We start from the raw sequence: 21,967 nt of genomic DNA, 5'->3' as shown, positions 1-21,967 counted from the left end.
TGCGTCTTAACCAATCAGTTTCAGTATTTAACATGAAAGTATAATAAACTTCATTGTTTGTTTAATGTGTTTTTGTCAATCAAAGCAATTTTCTCATGTTTTACCTTTTTTTAAAAGCCTGTAAAATTTGCAAGAAAGTCTGCGAGAAAATGACTAAATTCAACAGCTGGTATTTTAAAAATAAATTTTCAGAAATCAAAATCCAAGAAATATGCACACATCTGATATATGTACAACTGATCCACAAAACAACAACTTCCTATCTTGAAAAGTGTAGGAGGAGTTATCCGTACAATAGGGGCAATATTCTGCGAAAAAATTCCTAAGTTCAACATCTGGTATTTTTTTCATAAATAATCAGGAATCAAAATCCTAGCAATATGCTCACCTGATATAAGTACAATTGATCCACAAAACAACAATTTCTAATCTTGAAAACTGTAGGAGGAGTAATCCGTACAACAAGGGTACCCTTACCCGCCCACCATTTACATCATTTCAATAACATGGTTTTTCCTATTGAAAACCCGGTTAATGAAACGAAATGTCGTTTCGATCAGAGGTCAGCAATTTTATTATGATGTGTTATTCTACTTTAATTTTTATACAAATGGTAAATGCGGAAATAAATCTTTGTGACCTGTTCACCAACAATATAACCTAAGGAATAATGTTCCGCCTTTTGGTGGATTTTGACTGCAAACTGAAAACAAAAATTCGTCTTTCACATGATCCGAGTTGACAGTATTTATATTTATAATGATTGACAGAATCAATTTTCTAAAAACTTTCCTTACCAATTTGTGTCAGTATATAGTGTTTGGTAAAGATATCTTGAACAATATCTATGAAACTGAAGTAAACACAACATAGGGAATAATGAAGTCATAGCCACAAGAAAGGCTATGGTTAAAAGTTAAAAGATGACTTAGTTTGTTACCATCCTTATATTGTATGAAGTTTAATATTCTGAGTAAACTGCAAAATGGGAAATAGGCAATCCAATGTCAATATTAGAAAAATCAAGAACAGTTTAACTGCTTTCTTCCAGTGCATCTTCTGAGAATTTCTTTGAAAACAAACTGTACTTAATAATAAAGCACACAAGTTTTTAGAATTAAAATACAATTTTATTACATATATTTTATATATAACAATGAATAAAATCAAAGAAGGAGCCAAAAATACCCATGTAATGAATGCTTGAATTCTACACATTATGACCAACATGAGAAAAATAATGTAACAGATGTATCAACTCCAGGGTAAAACGACATAAAGACAAACTCCATCAAACCCTGACAATGCAATATCCTTCCAGTGATATTACTGTTTGTAAGGATGTACAAAGCAGGGCAATACATTCTACCTGAAGTAATGTCACTGTTAGCAAGGGTGTACAAGACAGGGCAAATACCCTCACAGTGATATCACTGTCAGCAAGAATATACTATGCAGGGCAATATATTCTACCAGAAGTAATGTCAATGTTATCAAGGATGTACAAGGCAGGGCAATAATCCTTCCTGCTCAGTGATATCAATTTCAGCAAGGATGTAAAGGCATGGCAATACAAGTGTACATCCTCCCTCTGTGACATCACTATCATTTAAGATTTACAATATGGAGACAAACATCTGAAAGTCATTAGAAATCACAGACTTAATAGAAATGATAATGTAAAGCCTAGGTCTTTGGATTTGGATTGTTGTACAATAAAATATAGCTCAATCCATTCACAAAGCTACTATAAATCTTATAAATTTTATATTCTCCTAGTCCTCCATCCATCCATGTTTATTTTATCACCATATTTCTTTTTCCCGAATATCTTCCTTATATTGCACAAGCCCATCAAACCAAAGGACAAGGCAACATCCACTTCAAGCATGGCCAAATTCAGGAACTTAAACAAGTTCTGTGATGTGAAATGTTACAATTACATAAAAAAGACAAAAATTAAAACAGAAAAAAAATATTTTGAATGAATCAATAACATGAATTTCTAATAAAACAATTGATTTTAAAAATTGGAATGCATGAAAAATGATCAAACACAAAAACAAGGGAATGCCCGCCGCTTTCGGTGGAATGCCGAGTAAAAATTTTTTTATACTTAAAAATGATAAATGATGCCATAATCTGGAATCTAGAATAATAAAAATGGAATGCACGTTTAATCATATACATAATATGTTTAAAAAGTATATAATATGCAGCAAACTGGAATGAAATCAAACAAATACTGATAAACATGCTTAAAATGTGTCATTAACATGAAAACAGTTGAAACAGAAGAAAAAGATGATTATACTGCATTAAAATGATTTTTTTACAATATTTTGTTGATGTACTTAAGTACACAGCAACATTTCTTAAAGTCAGACCATTCTTTGGATAACAATATTTTATAAACATTGTGATATCAAAACAGATTTTAATGCAGATCAGTGACACTCCTTGGTTTTCTTCCAATAATAAAAGATCCGATCATCCCCACCCACCCCCTCTCAAAATAAAAAGATAAAATAACAAGAATGATTCCAAGTACATATATAAATGACTTGATAGATACATAAATCTATCTAACATAAACACATTAATAGTTTTACGCCATCGCTTATAAAAATCACGTAACATGCCAGTAACATCTGTATGAAATACACGCCATAACTTAAATATAAACTTTGTTCTCTTCAAAGAAATCCACCATGATGTCTTTGCAATATATATTAGTATGAAGCACTTCTCCCTTGTATGATGGCTCATTACACTATTAACATAAATCTTCATAAATACATAAAAACACAATGTTTAACACGTAAATAATCTTAACGCACCATACATGCTTACACCTACATAACCGATATCACAATAATATGCTTTATCCAGTCTTATCTTACTACATGTGCTATTTAACAATTAAAGATAAAAAACACTATTTCATATCATTCTCCCAAGATTTCTTCGATCAATACAATATCTTAAGCATATACTCAGATGTATTTTGTTGAGTTATTTGTGACCGTAACATAATTAACTCATAGTTTAAATCCTCATTAATTAGCTTTTGATTTTTCAAACATCCCAGTACAAAGGAATCTCTAGAATACCAATCAATAATTTAATTCTGGTTGTAACGTGGCATTTGATTGGATAGAAAAATTTAGTTAAATTTGTATAACCTGGTTTACACATCACAATGTACCAACGTCAAAAACGTACTAATCCGCTTGACGTTACATTTGAATTTTTAACAGATTAATATCATTTTTAAAAGTGAAACGGAATTAATTTGTACAGAAAATTAAATTACAAGGAATGAACTCAATATCTACCCAAGTTATACCTGAATTGGAGCAATTTACACTTATTTATAATCCGCTTAGCGGATTATAAAGCGTTAATTGTCCTAACCCAGGTTATACTCGTATAACTAGGGTAGACATTGAGTTCATTTCTTAATTAACCCTGTAAAACCAAAATATGGTGATAATATTCTAATATGTTCTCTATATAATATACTTATCTAATAAACGAATCAAAACGATTGCAGTGGGAGAGAATGCAGACAGGCTGACAATGATTCAATTAAATATGTCTCAAAGCACCTATTATCAAAGCTTATTTCATTACCAAACTTTAATATCAAAAACATATCGGTTCTGTAACTCTATTGCAAGTTAAAAATGGCAATTAAAAACTTTACAGTTCTGTTATAATAGCAAATTACTACAATATCTCGTTTCATTTAAATGTTGCAAAATCTCTAGAAGAAGAATAGGAGATGAATTGCTTGCTACCTGAACCAGTGAAGCCAAACCTATGTACAAAGCACTAAGTGCATGATTTTGATTGTTTAGTAAGATTCTATGGCACAATAACAGTCGCTCACTTCTAGTCTTAGTCAACCTGATAGAGATCCGAGATCATTTACCAAGATACACAGTAAAGGGACACAACAAACAACAGACAGGTGACCTTGACCTACGAGACATCAGAAACAAATATGGCTGTGTATCAGCCGCCATAACAATCAGGGGCCCGATGTCAGATTACTCATTTTTTGAGCTGAAATCCAAAGTAAGGAGAGCTATTTCATTTTCTTTTGTACATAAATATAACCTTATAGCAACCTTATAAAATATTATAGTGTTTCTTTTTCCATTTGAAATTTCACAAGCTTTCTTTCATCCCGTAATCTTTTTTATCATCAATATAAGCCAGTTTAAGAAGCCTTGCTTTTCTCTATGTTGCTGTAATAGCTGGCATTCAGCAAGTCTTGAGAGGCAACATGTATATGTATTTGTTTTCACATTGTCGCTGCAGCCAGCACTGATTTGTTGTTGAGGCAGATAGCGGTGACACTTTTCTAGTGTTGCTGCAACAGCCCACGATGAAACTAGCAGCTAGCAGCCAGCAATGAAAATTATCCAAGGTTGCTGTAGCAGCACACATAAAATCCTCTTTATGTTGCTGCAGCAGCTGGGGGTGAATCGGGCACCATTTCCTCTTCCTCCTCCGAGGACTTCTGCTCTGTCAGAGTCTTTGCTTTGATCCTTGTCTCCGGTTTGGTCAGGAACCACAGAAGGTCACGGAAATGTAGGGGCCACTTGTAGACAAGAGTGTTCTGTAACCAGGAAGGGATATGTTCCTCTGTGGTGCCGTCCAGCATGACGGGGATAAAGCGGCGGTTCCGTCCGATCTGATTATACTCCATCACCATCAGCTGGTAGATGTAGTCGGTGTGTAGCTGTTTGTCGCTGGTCGACTCAGTGACCTCTGATTGACCTCTCTCTGTCTCATTTATGTACGTCTCTGACACACAGATCAGAATAAAGTCAGCCTGCAAAAAAGGGAAATTTCGGACCCATATACTGGCTTGTCAATCAGATAAAAAAATGATTCTATTAGATAAAATCTTTCATTTTTCATCCAGTTTTTTAAAATTAATATGCTAAAAAATTGCACTGTATATTTCTTGTTAAACAAATAAAACTTAATAAATAAACATAAATTATTTTAGTAGTCCAGTACATCCCACATCATGTTCTCAATCAAAGTACTGAAGAACTGGCGGGAGTTGATTTTGTCAATGTTTATTTATTTTAAAATCAATGATATGTCATTTTGCATGACAAGTACATATATACGTTGTTTCTAATTTGAATTACGCATATTTTTATAATATGAATTTTTAAATTTTTGTGACTAGAATGTCGAGAAACCTCCATATGAATCATGTTAAATAATATTTAAAGATAAAATTAATTCAATCAAACTATGTATCAGTGGTAGAAATATTTCTCGAAAATTGTATGGATCCAAGCAATATTGAACTCTAGTCTCGTTCAACCAAACGCTCGGCTGACACCGTAAATCTCCGACAAGGGTTTACGGAGACAGCCGAGCGTCGAGTTGAACGAGACTATATTGAACTCTGGCGTAGGAATACATACGATTACAAAAAATATTTAAATTGTTCGTACCATTTAAAATCTGACTATTTTAAAGGTATTTGTAAATACGTTTCCTTGAAAAACAATGCTTTACCATACATTACATCGAATTCATCAATTATTTTCAAGAACTAAGTCTTTTCAGGAGCAATGATTTGTGCTGAGGTCCAAACACTGTTTCACTTTCGGTTTGTCCGCGTGACTGCATAGGAGAGTTGATTAAAAATCAACTCCCAAAAATTGACACAAAAGAGCACTTTCATTTAGAACTAACACTCATGCATATGCAAAGAATTGAGCAAAAAGAATACAACTTATTCTGACATAAAAAAACTGACTTTCTCCTTTGTGAATTCTCACCTCATCAAACCTCTCCTTGACCCAGCCTAACTTGTCTTCTGTTGGCATTCGGCGGTCATACATGTCCATACAACAAGTAAACCCATTCTTCTCAATACAGCGGCAGAGATTCAGCACCTTCTGTATGTGACGCTTTGATTCTGCAGAGTACGTCACAAAAACCTTAATGTGCCGAAATGCTGGAAAGAAAAAACACTTGTTTTCAGCAAATGATTTAAAGAAAGTTTATGACATGTTCTTTGTAAAATAAAAAGAGAGATAACTCTTTAAACACAGAGTTAATTGAACATCAAAAATGTGGCATATGGGCTCATTTTTAAACAGCAAACTCTGTTATTGCCCCCCCCTCCCCCAACAAATTACTATGTTTATGTGTCGACTAACAATCATTTTGATAATTTTAATACTCTATTTATTATTTCTATCTAAAACAAAACTAAAAGCTGATTTGCCATTTACATAACTCATACGGCTCATAACCATTCTAAACTTAACTCTCATTCAATCTTTCATCCAATCCTTCACTTAATCAGTGAACTGAGTGACCAGTTCATTGAGTGACCAGACCCTACTGAATCAGCACCCTCACTGACTCACCTTTCCTGTACTCGGCTGGTTTCATGTCATGAGGCATGGATTGTGACTTGGACAGATTGGTGTGGTCCTGAGAATCACTCTCGCCCCCTTCACACATGGTTAGGGACTTGGACCTCAGGGGGAAGGTTCTTGGGCCCTGGTCCTTCATCAGCCTTAGATGGTTGGCCACCTGGTGGTGCCCCCTAACGCCTGGTTTAAAGTTAAACCACTCTCCACCTGGCTGTCCCATGACCCCTTTCTTCATCTCAGCCTCGTATTGACAAGAGGACATTGGGCTTTTCTTAAACAACTCCTCCGATCCAAATCTGTTCCCATTGTACAGCATCTCCTCGCGGTTCTTCTCTTCTATCATGCTTTGGTACTTCTCGTCCGGCATGTAAGAGTTGGAGCCAGTGATCTGCTGGAGCTTTTCTAATGGATTCTGGGAAGAGGAAGAGGTTGGGGTCTGACTGGGACTTGGGCTAATGAAGGCATCTTGGGGTTTCATTGACTGCATGGCAGTTCTGTTGTATGAGATAGGGATGTTCAGTGCAAGCTTTTTGTTTGAATCCAATTTCTTAGCCTGCATTTCATTCATTGGCTGCCTTGCATTGGACTCCACAGAGTTCTGTCTTTTCAGGGAGCCATGCTTTGGAGCCATAGGCTCTTGAAAGCCAGGACTGGTCCCCACTACTTCCTCACTGGCAACGGACATGTCTTGTGAATTCATCATGTTCCTTTGAACATGATTCAGGGGGTTCATGTATTGTTTCCGGAGAAGAACGGCAGCCATTGGTGCCGGGTCATCTCGGAGATGGCTCGATAACTCACCCATCTCGATCTCGTCGCTGGTGTAATTATCGCGTCTGTCCACTTGAACAGCCATGCTTCCTCCACGAACATTGGTGGACATATGTGTGTGATTTGCTGAATGATTGTAATCCCTCATGCGTAAAACCCCTTTAGTGACACGCTTTGAGAAAGCTGTTGAGGTATTAATTTTCTTGGGCATGTCATGCTCCAGATTGCTGTAAGCATTGGAATGAGAAGGTCCTACAATATTCATATGGGGGTTCATGTGGGGATAAGGTACACCAAAATGGCCAAAGCTGGAGTGGTGAGAATGTGGTATGGAATCCCTGGTATAGGAAGAATAACAAGGCGGGCACTCCGAGTGCTCCTGGGGCTCCATCTTTAGGCTCAACTTCATCTCAGCATCGTACCGCCTCTGAATCTCTGAAATAACAGACAAAGCAAACTCAACATTAGAGGAAGAGATGAATGGTTTTCTTTGGAAACTTTACAAAAGGAAAAGTGAATGTTTTACAACACGTAGTGTAAAAGTTGGATTTTTCTAAGTGAAAAAGTTGAGCATTATCCAATCTAAATCTGTAAGGAATAGAGCATTTGCAGCTATTCATCAGATACAGTTAAATACTAAGACTCATTTATTGAAACACAAAGACTGTCATTTAAAACACAAAGATTCTGTCCAGTAGATTTTCCTACCCAGAATTCAAAAGACCTTTAAAATGACCTTTCTTTCACTAAAGCCATTTTTAATTTCAATACTTCCTTATATATTTCAATTCACAGAACATTATACACAGGTAGAAAGAGGAAGAAGGAAGCTAAGTATTAAGACCTATCACTCTTTACCAGGAATGGAGTTCTGTAGAACCTCCAGTGCGTCCTTGCGTTCCATGCTCTCCAGCGCTTTCATCACGGCGTTCACGGAGGAGTCTCGACTCTTGATATACTCCTCAAACAGAGTCAGTGTGTTACGGCCATGGGAGGTCTTCTTAGACTCCAGGCACTGAAAACAGAACGTAAAAATCATCATATAGACAACAGAGCACAACAATCACAATATGGACAATTGTTCTAAATAAAATTAAAATATATGTACCAGCAATGAACATAACAACAATGGTTCAAACAAGTCTTGTTCATAAAACCCAATATCAGCGATGATAATTAAGCAAGACACAGATTCCCAATACAATTCTCAGTATTCAGATGATGATTCTTTAAGAAACCTATTTTTTTTAGTTGCAAAGTTTGCAAAGCGGAGACCAAAAGGTCAACTGGATGTTGTACAAATTCTTTCACTTCATATATACAATTATAACAACTGTCCTATGGTCTTTATGATGAAACTGATAAACCTCAGTACCAGAACATGTATATATCTATACTGCTATAAATCTGTGGTAGACAGGCAAACAAGGAGCTAGTATCATACATCCATCATCAATACACGTACAGAGGTCAAATGAATATTTACAATTATATCATATATACAGTAACAATAGCGATTCTATCTAAATCACCCAGATTGTTTTACCAACTGAAATTTCTGTAAGAATTGAATATCTACAATCATGTAAATGCTCTGTACATTTTTCTACACTGTGATAATATACCTAGAGATATTACTAAATCATAAAACAAAATCCAATATACTGCCCTCACCTTTGTACTACGACTATGCTAAATCGCTGGTTGACACATCATTTGTGACATAACATGCATTAAATAAATTTCAAGATATATGCAAAGCCACATTGGTGACAGATTGTAACAAATAACCAGCAAAAAGCCGGAAAAAGGCGAGTACACTGTATCATTCTCCCAGTTTTTCTTAACCATTACATTACAATCATATTGCCGAAGAACTGTAATGGCCACAGAAATAAGATTCAAATACAATTATACAGTACCTTACCTATTGACAATGATGTAAACCTTTAATTAAATTTGTATCACAACAAACACACATAAGTAACACCAAGGATGTCTTCTTTCACACCAAAACCGGTACACTCAACGGGGCCATACAAGATCACTAAGAACTTGGGTCCCGAGGGCTTAGAACCATTGCTTGATTCACGCCTCTTGTGCATCCTTAAGCCATCATAAAACACAAAACATCAATGCATCCATCGTATGCATGCCCCAGGCATTGCAGAAACCTGCATTTCTTGAATTAAGTTTTACATTATAATGAACTTATGTAACCCTTTATGTTTTAACAAAGTTTATTGCAAAACAATGTTTCCGAGGAAAGGTAAACAATGATCAAATTATTCAGTTAAATTACTGTGGGAATAATTAAGCAGTTCATTCTACTCTTCTATATGTAATTAGCTGGATAGGGAGAAACCAACAGATTGTGCATTGTCACAAAGTCACTGTATTTAGTTGTAGATTACCTTTGTGGTAAGTTAAACAGACGGAAACAATGCATCATAGGGTATAATGTTATTCTTTGTAATGATGTCATTCTCTATAGCACCTAAAGTTTATTAACAATTGGTTTGAATTAAATATCTTGTATTTTAAATATATTTTGGGTAAATAATTCATTTAAATGTATTTCTTTAATGTTTTTCAAGTAATATATTTGAATTATAAAGAAAAACCCTAGTATCTTAGATTTATCTGTGATGAAAAAGTTCCCAGAATCAACTATGAGGTTGGTTTTAAATATTTTTTCAATAGTTGCTGTTTCTACTTAAGTGGCTATATACCTCAATTCTTGGAAAACTAAGGCTTTTAACATGAACACTTTGATAAACATGTACCTGCAAAGTTTCACAAAAACATCTGATATCCTGGTATTAAATAAACACAATGTTTTTCTTCAAAAATGACAACCGGAATTTGTAAGTTTAAATCAGAAGAAAAAACAAAAATTTTTTGTATAATCCTTAGATAAGCAGAGTCGTATTTTTATAAACGAACAATAAACCCCAGCAGATGTTTACTAACAGTATTGATATGCAACTACATTGCTTCCTGGAAAAATAAAAAATATCCCCAATCTCATCTAAAAAAAATAAATAAATAACAAATAAAGTCATACAGAACACAAAATAAAAATTCATACCTGTCAAACTCCCCATGCTAAAATTCCATGCCTGATTGACCAGAGTAACAATTTCCCCATTTGTAGTAATTTTATAAATTTGATGGAATGCACTCATTACAAATTTGTTCAAAGTGTAAAAATGGTCCACAGTCTGTAATACGCTGGTGTCCACACCTCACTTAGAGTCCCCGAACAAAACAACGCGAGCCATCACTGGACCAACAAGAAATAGACGGCCAATCAGAGACTGCCTCTCACCTTGCCTTGTAACTTCCTTGTAGGCATTCACACACAAACTTATTGTCAACATATCTCTCCAAACCATCACATTCACTCAAGTCAGATTAGATATCCCCCCAGCAGGTTATCAGATCACTTATCAAACCATGATATTAATGCATCATATTTCTTTTATTTGGTATTTTCTACATCTTTTATAACACTGAAATATAGGGTTTATGATTTGTAACTTCTTCTCCTAGTGCCTTCAACAATTCTCAGAATTACAATATACTGATGGAAATTATTGAAAGTCGAATGATCTGGGACCTAAAGTCAGGGATCTGAATTAGTGCTTTATCAAGAGCATTGTCAATAGCACCTGCTCTTTAAGTATATGGTAATCAAGTTGTTTCTAAATCTTTTCCTACTTATACCCAGGACAGATTGGTTCAGTACGACTTTTAGAATTTATATTTTCAATTGACCAGAAAACTAATCTCTAATTGACAGCTCAAACGACCAGTAAAAAAAAATTTCTGTGTGGCCCTAACATGATGTACTGATTCCATAGCGGTAAATAAGTACATGGCAGTCTCAGCAAAATTTCTCTTAAAAGATGAAAATCAACATGATTTGGATAAATTAACTTCAATCAACATGTTTTTGATTAATTCACTTCAAATTTTAAATCCAACCCAGTAAAATGTTAATCCAAATTATGTTGCATAATGTGTCACATATACTGCTAATACTTGGCTCATTTCATTTTAATGACTCTACCATTATATAAATAGTGCCTGTTTGAGAGGGTAACAGTTGAAATTGACACCCTAAGGAAACCATTGTGAACCGACGCGAAGAGGAGGTTGACAATGGTTTTCGAGGGGTGTCAATGTTAACTGTTATCCTTCCAAACAGGCACTATTTATTTTATTATACTGAATGTCTTATTTTTAGAGAATTTTTTACTGCTTTTATATAGAAATGACGTGAATTCAACGGTGAACCGTACGCGCATAATTTACGCACATGTAACAATTTGTTGTGCTACCCATTGCTAGGTGTGTTGCTTACGCTGAGGGTAATAGAACGGATTATCAACTGCGTCTAAACCAATCAGATTTCAGTATTTAACATGAAAGTATAATAATATATATTTACATTCCGAATATTGTTTGCATGTAAAGTGTGTGAAAAGATACCGCAGTTATAAAACCGCAACACAGGTGAGCTAAACATTTTTTATTATAAATCAGAGAAATCATTAAAGCCAAAAATACATTTTCAGTTTTTACCTACATTGACATTTACTTCCCTCTAATACCCACTTGATAGCACTTTCCAACAATTTAATTTTACTTTAATGCCCACTTGATTTCACTTCATGGCACTTACAAACAAAACCTTTTTACATCACAGAACTTTTCCCTAGTACCTACTTCATATCATATACAAGCAAATCCTTTCTCTAATGCCCACTTCAGAGCATTTACCAACAAAACTTGTCTCTAATGCCCACTTCATAGCATTTACCAACTAAACCTTTCTCTAATACCCACTTCATAGCACTTACTAACAAAACCTTTTACTAATGCCCACTTCATAGCACTTACCAATAAATCCTCGCTTTAATGCCCATTTCATAGAATTTACCCACAAAACCTTTTACTAATGCCCACTTCATAGCACTAACCAACAAACTTTTTACTTCAGAGCACTTAATACTAACACAACTTTTTATTAATGCCCACTTGATAGCAGGGATGGGTTTATTACTTTCAAAAGTAATGGATTACAAACTGATTACATCCAATTTTAGAATAATGGATTACATTAGATTCCTTTTCATTTTTGTAATCACATTTCCTCTGATTACTTTAGATTACATGTTGGTTGGAGTTTTTCTCTTGTTTTGTTAATTAAATAATTTAATGAAAGAAACAATGCATTTTTGACAGGATTATCAAATTGATATCAAAGGATCAACTTTTGCAAGCTTTTTCATTACATTTCATCATCATTAACATTTTGATGATGTTTGTGCGAGTGTGTCCATTGCTATTTGAGATTTTTTCATCTAGCCATCTCTTTGAGTTCCACAATTATCACTGTATTTGTTCTAAGAAGCAAGGATTTTAATGTATTCATCAAATAAGTAAAATTTTTTATAAAATAGATTAAGTAGAAAACTGTTAAAACATAATTGACTGTGAAGACATGTGTTGAAAATTGGACAACAAATTGGTGTATGTTTTTACTACAGTTAACAAAATGGTTAACCAGGCATGCTTTACTGTTGCTATAACAGTATATTTACATTCTACTGTGTTTTTCCTTTAAAATATGTGATCTTTAAATGCCTCTAAATGCAACACCTAATCACTGCGTAAGAATTTACATGTCATTTACATAAGTAGTTCTCAAACAATGATTTCTTTGTTATCGGTGAAAAAAAATATTTTTTATGAATGTTGATCTGCAATTTATATCGATTTATTTAAGTAAATAATTGATATCATTGGTAAGGGAATGTAAATATAAGCATTAAATGATTTATTTTTGACGTCGTGGTGTCAATAACTGCCGTTAGACGAGCAGACAAATTATCATAACGCGCTCATGCGCGTTATTCAATTTATCTGCTCACCTGACGGCAGTTATTGACACCACGATGTCAAAAATAAATCATTCAATGCTATAACAAAAGCCAACTTAAAACACACCTGTATTATGTTAGCTGCTAAAACAAACATTACATCGATCATGATGATACCCATTTCTTACTAAAACCATATTTAAGAATAATGCTTATTCAGTTAATAACTCCAATGAATTATGATTTTATGCATTCTCATTTTTTTGTAAACATAAGAAAAATGTAAAAAATTAATCATGATTACATGCTTTTTTAAAAGAACAATTGATTTAATTACGATTACTCGTAATCAGAAAAATGGATGATGACTGTTTACTCATGATTACTCAGCAACCTGTAATTGATTATAGCAGATTACAATTACTGATTACAACTACCCCTTTCCTGCTTGATAGCACTAACCAAGAAAACTTTTTAATTCATAGCACTTACTAACAATACCTTTCTTTAATAAGCACTTACCAACAAAACGTTTTACTAATGTCCACTATATAGCGCTTAAAAACAAAACATCCCTCTAATGCCCACTTCATAACACTTACTAACAAAACCTTTAACTAACGCCCACTTGATAGCACTAACCAACAAAACTCTTTACTTCATAGCACTTTCAAACAATACCTTTTTCTAATGCCCACTTGATAGCACTTACCAACTAAGCCTTTTACTAATGCCCACTTCATGGCACTTACCAACTAAGCCTTTCTCTAATGTCCACTTCATAGCCCTTACTTACAAAACCTTTCTCTAACGACCACTTGATGACACTTAACAGCATTCCAAACAAAACATTTTTCTTATGCCCACTTAACAGCATTTACCATCATAACCTTTCTCTGATGCCCAGCTGAAAGCTCTTCATGGCAATTATAAACTAAACATTTTCTAATGCTTACTTCACAGCACTTAACAACAAAAACTTTCTCCCATGCCTACTTGACAGCACTTGATAGCATTTACCAACAAAACCTTTCTAAAATGCCCACTTCATTGCACTTACATAATGATGGATACCATGGCGATAACCCGTTTGATGCAAGGAATAGTGTTAGAGGGGATAAATATTTCAATACATGGACAGACAAGTGAAAAGCTGTCAATGTGACAGCAAACCGGGTTTTCTTTTATGTGAACAGTATCCATAATCCAAGTAAACCCATATCCAGTGAAATGGTGTACCCTATATGCAATATTTTGCCAAAAAATGACTAAGTTCAAAAGCTGGTATTTTTTCATAAATTACCGGAAATCAAAATCCTATCAATGTGCACACCTCTGATATATGTACAATTGATCTGCAAAAGAACAACTTCCTATCTTGAAAACTGTAGGAGGAGTTATCCGTACAATGAGGGTACCCTATATGCAATATTTTGCCAAAAATGACTAAGTTCAAAAGCTGGTATTTTTTTCATTAATTATCAGAAATCAAAATCCTAGCAATATGCACACCTCTGATATATGTACAGTTGATCTGCAAAAGAACAACTTCCTATCTTGAAAACTGTAGGAGGAGTTATCCGTACAATGAGGGTACCCTATATGCAATATTTTGCCAGAAAATGACTAAGTTCAAAAGCTGGTATTTTTTTCATAAATTATTGGACATCAAAATCCTAGCAATATGCACACCTCTGATATATGTACAATTGATCTGCAAAAGAACAACTTCCTATCTTGAAAACTGTAGGAGGAGTTATCTGTACAATGAGGGTACCCTTTTGGCAGCCGCCCACCCGCCCGCCCGCCATTTTCACCATTTTAATAACCGGATTTTTCCTTCGGAAAACCTGGTTAAAAATGAAGAATAAGGTATGACAAAGTAACTTTAGTTTACACTGTCTCATACAATTTGTATAACACACAATATCGGCAGTCATAATCCTGTGGTATCCAGAATCACGGCCTGAAAAAATGGGGTGAAATTTTGTTCCAATGCAATACACCCACCCCCAACTTTTGATCAAATTTTGGCTGGCCACCTGTTGATTCGGCGTGTGGTCAATGTATGTTTAACAAGAAGCGTGCACCTGTCTCATGTCAGAATTCACTGTGGGTTCTCAAATGCACGAGCACTTGCAATTATTATGATTTTAATTAACTTGCATTTGTTTACTTTACATCCAGTTATGCAGTTTAAACGTCATTGCTTTACACAGACACTGTGAAAAATAGATCGATCATTTGTATGACTTGATAATGATGATTATCAAAATAAAGATGTTTCTTCACAATGTTTATTTGACAACAATAAAAGAATTGGACTATAATTAATCAATCAGATTTTTTTTATGTTGTTTAAGTTTAGATCTGCAAACATTATTGTTTTAAAGCAGTTTGAATACATTATTAACACATGCATATCAAAGACATTTTACTATAATATTGATTGAAAATATCTTCATTTTTTGGATGCGCATTATCATTGAAACACCGATTTTTTCAGCATTTTACACCCAACTTGAGGGGGTGCATATCAAACATGGGTGCACATTATACTTGAGACTTTATGGTATTAATGTCCACTAGATAACACTTACAAACAAAATTTTTACTAATATCACTTGAAATCACCTATATAAACTACACCTTTTATAATGACCTGACTTACCAGTATAACTTATATCAATTACCCTAATTCCTCTTTGACTTACCAGTATTACTTCCGTGGAATACCTTAGTTCCTCTTTCACTTACCAGTAAGACTTCCATGGAATACCCTAGTTCCTCTTTGACTTACCAGTAATGAGTATAACTTCTATTGAATACCCTAGTTTCTCTTTGACTTACCAGTATAACTTCTATCGAGTATCCTAGTTTCTCTTTGACTTACCAGTAAAACTTCTATCGAGTACTCTAGTTTCTCTTTGACTTACCAGTATACCTTCAGTGGAATACCCTAGTTCCTCTTTGACTTATATTTGACTTACCAGTATACCTTCAGTGGAATACCCTAGTTCCTCTTTGACTTATATTTGACTTACCAGTATAACTTCCGTGGAATACCCTAGTTTCTCTGCCAGCATTCTCCAGTTATTCCCAATGAGTCCAGTGTCTGGATCCAACTTGTTTGCCAATTCTGTCCATACTTTGTACCCCACAAAACGGAATGGAATCTCCTTCATCTTTTCTTGCTCTTTAAAGACTCAATAACTCCAATAATCCATCAGCGTGCTGAAAAACAGGTCGTGTTTTATGAATTCAAAAATTGTTGCCATTAAGAAAAGTTTTTTCCTTTTATTTTTAATCACTTAAAAAAAATTAAAAAATATTTTTTTTAACTTTCTAAAAGTAAAATGACATGTTGGTATAAAATTTTAACAAAATATAAAGGCTTAAAAAATTAAAAATATCCTAAATTCAAACAGCAGTAATTATGAATATAAAACTTTTTTTGATTAAATTTTAAATCTCAAAGAAAATCCCCTTCCAAGATATCGGATATAACATAGCAATCTTTCAACTGCCCTTGAGGGTAAATAATTTCAAAAATGCTCATACCAGTCCAAAGAAAATTTCATAAAAAATGATGGCATCAACTTTGGCCACGGATTGAGGCAACGTACAAAAAAACAACACAAAGATCCAGTAATTCTACTTAAAACTACAAAGCTCCTAAGTGAGAAACATTTTATCACACACTGAAGAAAAGTAACTTGAAATACATGACACTACTATATATATATAATATATCCATTAACAGTTACAAATGCAAAATCCTGTTAGCAAGTCATCTATTTTAATATGATAAGCTTATTAAACCCCAGCATCGACCAACACAGAAAAAGAGTGAACTACAGCTATTTGTTTGTACATCAGTCATTTGCTTTTGTTTTAAAAACCATGTCAGCTAATGGCACAGACAGTTACTATAAAAATATCGTTTTTATCTAGGTCATTGCCTCCTTGTGATCTTTGACTTGTTTACGCAGTAAGTTTTGAATTTAAAGATGTTCGACATATTTCTAACCTTCCAGAATTTGATCCTATGAAATTCAAAGAAAGTGAAGAGGACTCACAGAATTTTGAAGTAAACTAAAAATCATAGCAAATTCAGAAACACAAACCAGTTATATTCACACCACATTAAACCCTTCACAGTAACTGTGGTACTGCTCTTTTGCATGGCAAAATGACATAGTTTCGTGAAATATGACGTAACAGCAATTGTTTCAGTTACGTCATTCAATGGTCTACCTACTAAAACTTTAGCCAAGTATATCAATTTGTCCTGCAAGAGAGCAGTACCGCAGTTATCATGAAGGGGTCCATTAGGAGTCTTGGTTATTGTAAGTAAACACAAGACATTCAGAAAAAATGTGGTAAAAATATTTATACACCTGTATATCCCTATGTGTTGATATATTTATCTTTAAAAATTAAATATCCATAAAATTTGCATTTATTATCAAGTCACTCTAGAAAATATACATAATACGTACTAGCAAATAAAATCAATAGAAAAGAAATACTTCACCACCTTATATCTTGCATTCATTAATTCATTCAAATCTATGTACAGTAAATTCAACAATGGATCCTGTTAAAGACACACAGCGTGACACACTGTTTCTTGAGAACAGATTTTTTATTTTAAAAAAAATTAATTCCTACAGTGGTGCCAAAAGTATTTGCGGAATGATGGATGTGATCTTAGACTTATTTTCTTGTAGAAAAACGTATGGTACGATGTTAATAGTAAATACTGAGTGAAATTTAATTTTGAGACGATCCTATAGAAATCAGTAACAATTCCCGAATGAGTGACATATATATATGTCTGCTGGAATAAATTGATTCACAAGATTTTAATGGAAACAAAGATGGTTGTAGGTCTTAAGAATTGCCACTGAACAAGAAAAATATGATAATAAAATTACTGCACAAATGAACTGTACACTATACTTTATATTACCGTATCATAAAACATATTTCTTTAAAAACTTGACATTACAGTTTAGATCAAATACAGGCAATTGGCAGTATTTTGTAATAAATTCTCAACAAGTAAAAACCCCCTCAACCTTAGAGTTTGCAAGGATCTAAACAGTCCAATATAATGTGAGTAGTTAGTACCCAGTGTACCACAACGCTCAGTGGTCATTGGTGTAGGCCAATAACCCAAAGGATGCTGGTTCAATCATTGATGTGGACACTTGATGTCTTGTGATGTGTTCCTTAGACAAGACACATACTTTAACTACATTGTCACAGTCAATGATTAATCACTTAATTAGCACCACAGAAACTGGACACTGGCGTCGGAAGCAAATTGAAAGTGGGGGGGCTAGACTAATCCTCAGAAATATTGAGAAAAAAGTAATTCCCAAAATCATGGAAATCCTAATCCGGGGGGGGGGGGGGGGGGGGGGGGGGGGGGGGGGATATCATCAAATCCATTTTTTGTGAGACTTGCTGATTGCTTCATGTTCAATTTGACAGCTGCACCAAATATAAACAGGACTGCCTCCTCATCACAATTGAATTAACGATTCGCCAATTGTTTGGCAGGGGTGGAGTTATCTATAAACAAAAGTACTGACTGAACAACAATTGAACATTATGGTACATCTTACTGTTTTCTTTGAACATATCTGCATGTAAAAAGTATTTTGAATCTTTTGTCACCATCAGCATATAAAAAATTTGACCATGTGGTCTCCCCTTCTTTCACAAGCCATCTTATTTCCTTGGTTCCCTTTTACATATACATTAGATCTACCAACCTCATTTATATCTTTTAAAGACAATAATTTCAAGAACACTGGGAAAGCATGTTGAGAGCATTTTAACATCCCGTTTTTATAGATATGTATACTCAAGTGAGTGTGTTTCCCTTGGGGGTTATAAGGTTCCACCCCCACCTGAACTTACCTGCGATAAAGTCAGGTGTTTGACTGTGTCTTGCCAAAATTACATATGTTTGACTGAGCAGCCCTGATAATCCACAAGATTAAGGTACCTCACTACACCTAGACTTGTACTTATTAAGGCACTATGTCACAAGATGGCGATTTAAATGTTTTGTTAAACTGTTTATATCGTTCGATTGGGTTGTATAGCATAGTAGCTCAGTGGCTAAAGTAATGGGCTTCTGAACCGCAGATCATGAGTTCGAATCCGCCTGGAGCTTTTCCTCATGTTTACTTCGATGGAATTAATTTTATCTTTAAATATTACACAACATGATTCATATGGGGTTTTCTCGAAATTCTTGTCGGAAAAGTTCGAGAATTCAAATTATAAAAATTTGCATAACATATTGTTGGTTTTAAAATTGATAATAATCAATAAAATCAACTCCCGACAGTACTTTGATTCTGTTCTTAATGTTTAAAATGCTTCAGTAAAGCATTTGTAATTGTCAACAAAATTTTGAGTGCCAGTCGTCTTGTTATAAGCGAGATACAGAACTTTCAATTCTTTGTCAAGAAAACAAAGCTTCACATTACCGGTATGTTTTCTTTTATGTTTTGAATGATGAAGAGAAATTACAGTTTTAGACTTAAATTAAAAGTGATGAATGCTAGGAGCTATTTACGGTATTTATGCTTAAAACAAATTAGAACACACAGGAGGCTCATGTCCTATTTTTGTTTACATTGGTTCAATACACCAGTGAAAGTTCTGTATCTTATAAATCTACGACTGACCATCAAATTTTGGTTGATCATTAGAAATGCATTTCTAAAGCATTACAAACACTAAAAATAGAAAAATGAAATTTGTCCAAAATCATGACCATGCCCTTTCAACCTAATGAGAGAAATTGACATGAACAAAAAAGATATACAATATAATGGGGAAATCTGACATCATTTTTTAATTTTCAATTAATAAATTTTAGGACCCCTCTAACAATTTTTCAACATTATGATTTGGGTTCTTCTCCATGCCATGAAAATGTGTAGGGCTGGTACTTAATATCGATTCGGTTAGATGTGTCTTTTTCAATTGAGTCACATTCAACTTTGCAACTGTGGCAAACAAAAACAAAACCTGGTACATGTGAACCCGTCTCCTGACAACAAACTTTTCATTTGGTCGAATCTGCGAATCACTGATTGGCTGCCTAAGCTAGTTTTTCAGCAATTAAAGACTTTTGTTTTAATTAACTATTTTTTATGATCTTTAATGACGTATCTACAAGGAAAACGCAATTTGTTGATCATTGAACTGATTTATTTTAAAAGCATGTCAAATAACCGCGGGTATGACGTGGGCAAAATAGATCTTTTATCTAAACAAGTATCAGAAGGGATTGACAAAGTATTTATTACGATGTATTATGCAATAACTAAATAAATGCAAATTTATGAAATAAACTTTTGTATAACTTCCCCAATCACCTGCTAATGTGCACAACAATTCTCCCTACTGCACATATACATGTACCAGAGTTGTCTCTGCTTGTTTCTCTTCCAGTATCGGCTCATGAAGTAACTTCTCAAAAAGGAATGTGATACCTTAAAATCGTTGACACAAGATTTGATGTTATTTAATTACTCTCAATTATTTACTAATAAACATTTTTATTAATAAAAAGATGTTTTCATGTGAATTTGATAACTAGGTGATCAGCGCATTTTGTATATTCAATTTGTATCTTTCAATTTTCAGGAGTAGAAAATCTAATATTTGTCGGCAGTTGTTTCTTCTGATTATAGTGCTAATAGACACTGTGTTTTATTACGATATGCATCAAATGACAATTAAAAGTTAATTGCACAATTGTTGCGAGCGCTAGACAGGGTACACATAGGATGAGTAGATGAATGTCAATCATTTTCTAACATCCATTCTGGGACCTAAATTTAGTTGATTGACATGGGACTGTTGGGTACACTGACCAGGTAAATTTGAAGGTGGTGCTTATTTCCTCGGTCTTTAAGCTTCTTGTCTCAATTTGATTCAGTAATACTGAAACAAAGAAGGGGACTATTCGCATCATATAATGTCCAAAAGTTAGCACAGAAGCTTCTATAAATGCAATATATAGCAGTTGTAGTAGTGAAAATTTCATGACATACTTCCCTAAATAAAAACATACATGTATGTCTATAATAATATATCAGTTCTTCTGTAGAGCAATTGGGACAAACATTCAATTTAAAGTGGTATGACATCATGATGCTAATGTCATTAGATCCAGTTCGTATGCTTTAATGACCAGTGTTGATATAATCATAAATATTTATAAATATTCACCAATGTTTCTCTAAAATTTAATTAGTTTTTATTTACTCATCCAAAAAAAGTTGTATACGTACATATTATTTGAAGTATAACCACATCCTAACATTGTCGTTTGTTGTTTCTATCTCGCAAAAGCATCACATAACAGTAACCCAGTTGTTTTTTTATTTCGCAAAGCAGCCATTTTCTTGAAGTATGGTGCGCAAGGGTGTACAATTACATAGTAACACGCCGATCCCGATGATATTTAGAAATATGTCAAATAATACAGCTTACACTGCCTCTGCCTACTAGTATAAAAATAACCCAGAAATCATGTTTAAAATATTATGAAATTAAATTCTTTCTTTTTATACAGATGAGAGCCCGATCTGTAAATTAATATCATAACTAATTAAGTTAAAGTGCAAGGTCTCTAGCCACATCTGCTAACAACACGTTTAAACTAACAGGGAAGTTTATTATTTTGTTTCCTACACGAACGACAAGAAGGTGAAAATACAGTCAGATATCTTTCATGATCTCATATCATGTGAATTTAGTAAACGGTAAAAATAACGACGGGGTTATGAAATAAGCTAATATTTTTACGGTGCTATGTCCCGGGCGTGAGCAGCAAAATTA

General features: G+C 34.0%; 1 protein-coding gene across 3 annotated transcripts; it reads right to left on the bottom strand.

The window, feature by feature from the left end:
* Positions 1–1,108: 1,108 nt before the first annotated feature.
* LOC128180175 (uncharacterized) lies at positions 1,109–21,562 on the bottom strand. Of its 3 annotated transcripts, XR_008243200.1 has the most exons (7): positions 21,418–21,562; positions 16,132–16,321; positions 8,055–8,211; positions 6,417–7,631; positions 5,820–5,998; positions 3,429–4,846; positions 1,109–3,349 (listed from the first exon to the last, which is right to left on the bottom strand). XR_008243200.1 is itself a non-coding variant. In XM_052848067.1 (6 exons), exons 2-6 carry the CDS (start codon positions 16,270–16,272, stop codon positions 4,469–4,471), a joined length of 2,070 nt encoding a protein of 689 aa, XP_052704027.1. In that variant the 5' UTR covers positions 16,273–16,321; positions 21,418–21,562; the 3' UTR covers positions 1,109–4,468. The 3 variants fall into 3 exon arrangements, 2 of the variants coding, with proteins under 2 accessions (XP_052704027.1, XP_052704039.1); XM_052848067.1 differs by having other exon boundaries at positions 1,109–4,846; XM_052848079.1 differs by lacking the exons at positions 16,132–16,321; positions 21,418–21,562 and adding an exon at positions 10,288–10,349 and having other exon boundaries at positions 1,109–4,846.
* Positions 21,563–21,967: the final 405 nt, after the last annotated feature.

Source organism: Crassostrea angulata, chromosome 1 (assembly GCF_025612915.1).
Source record: "Crassostrea angulata isolate pt1a10 chromosome 1, ASM2561291v2, whole genome shotgun sequence".
Classification (NCBI taxonomy): Eukaryota; Metazoa; Mollusca; class Bivalvia; order Ostreida; family Ostreidae; genus Magallana; species Magallana angulata.
Note: the sequence above shows the minus strand (reverse complement) of the source record. Positions and strands in the feature narration are given on the sequence as shown.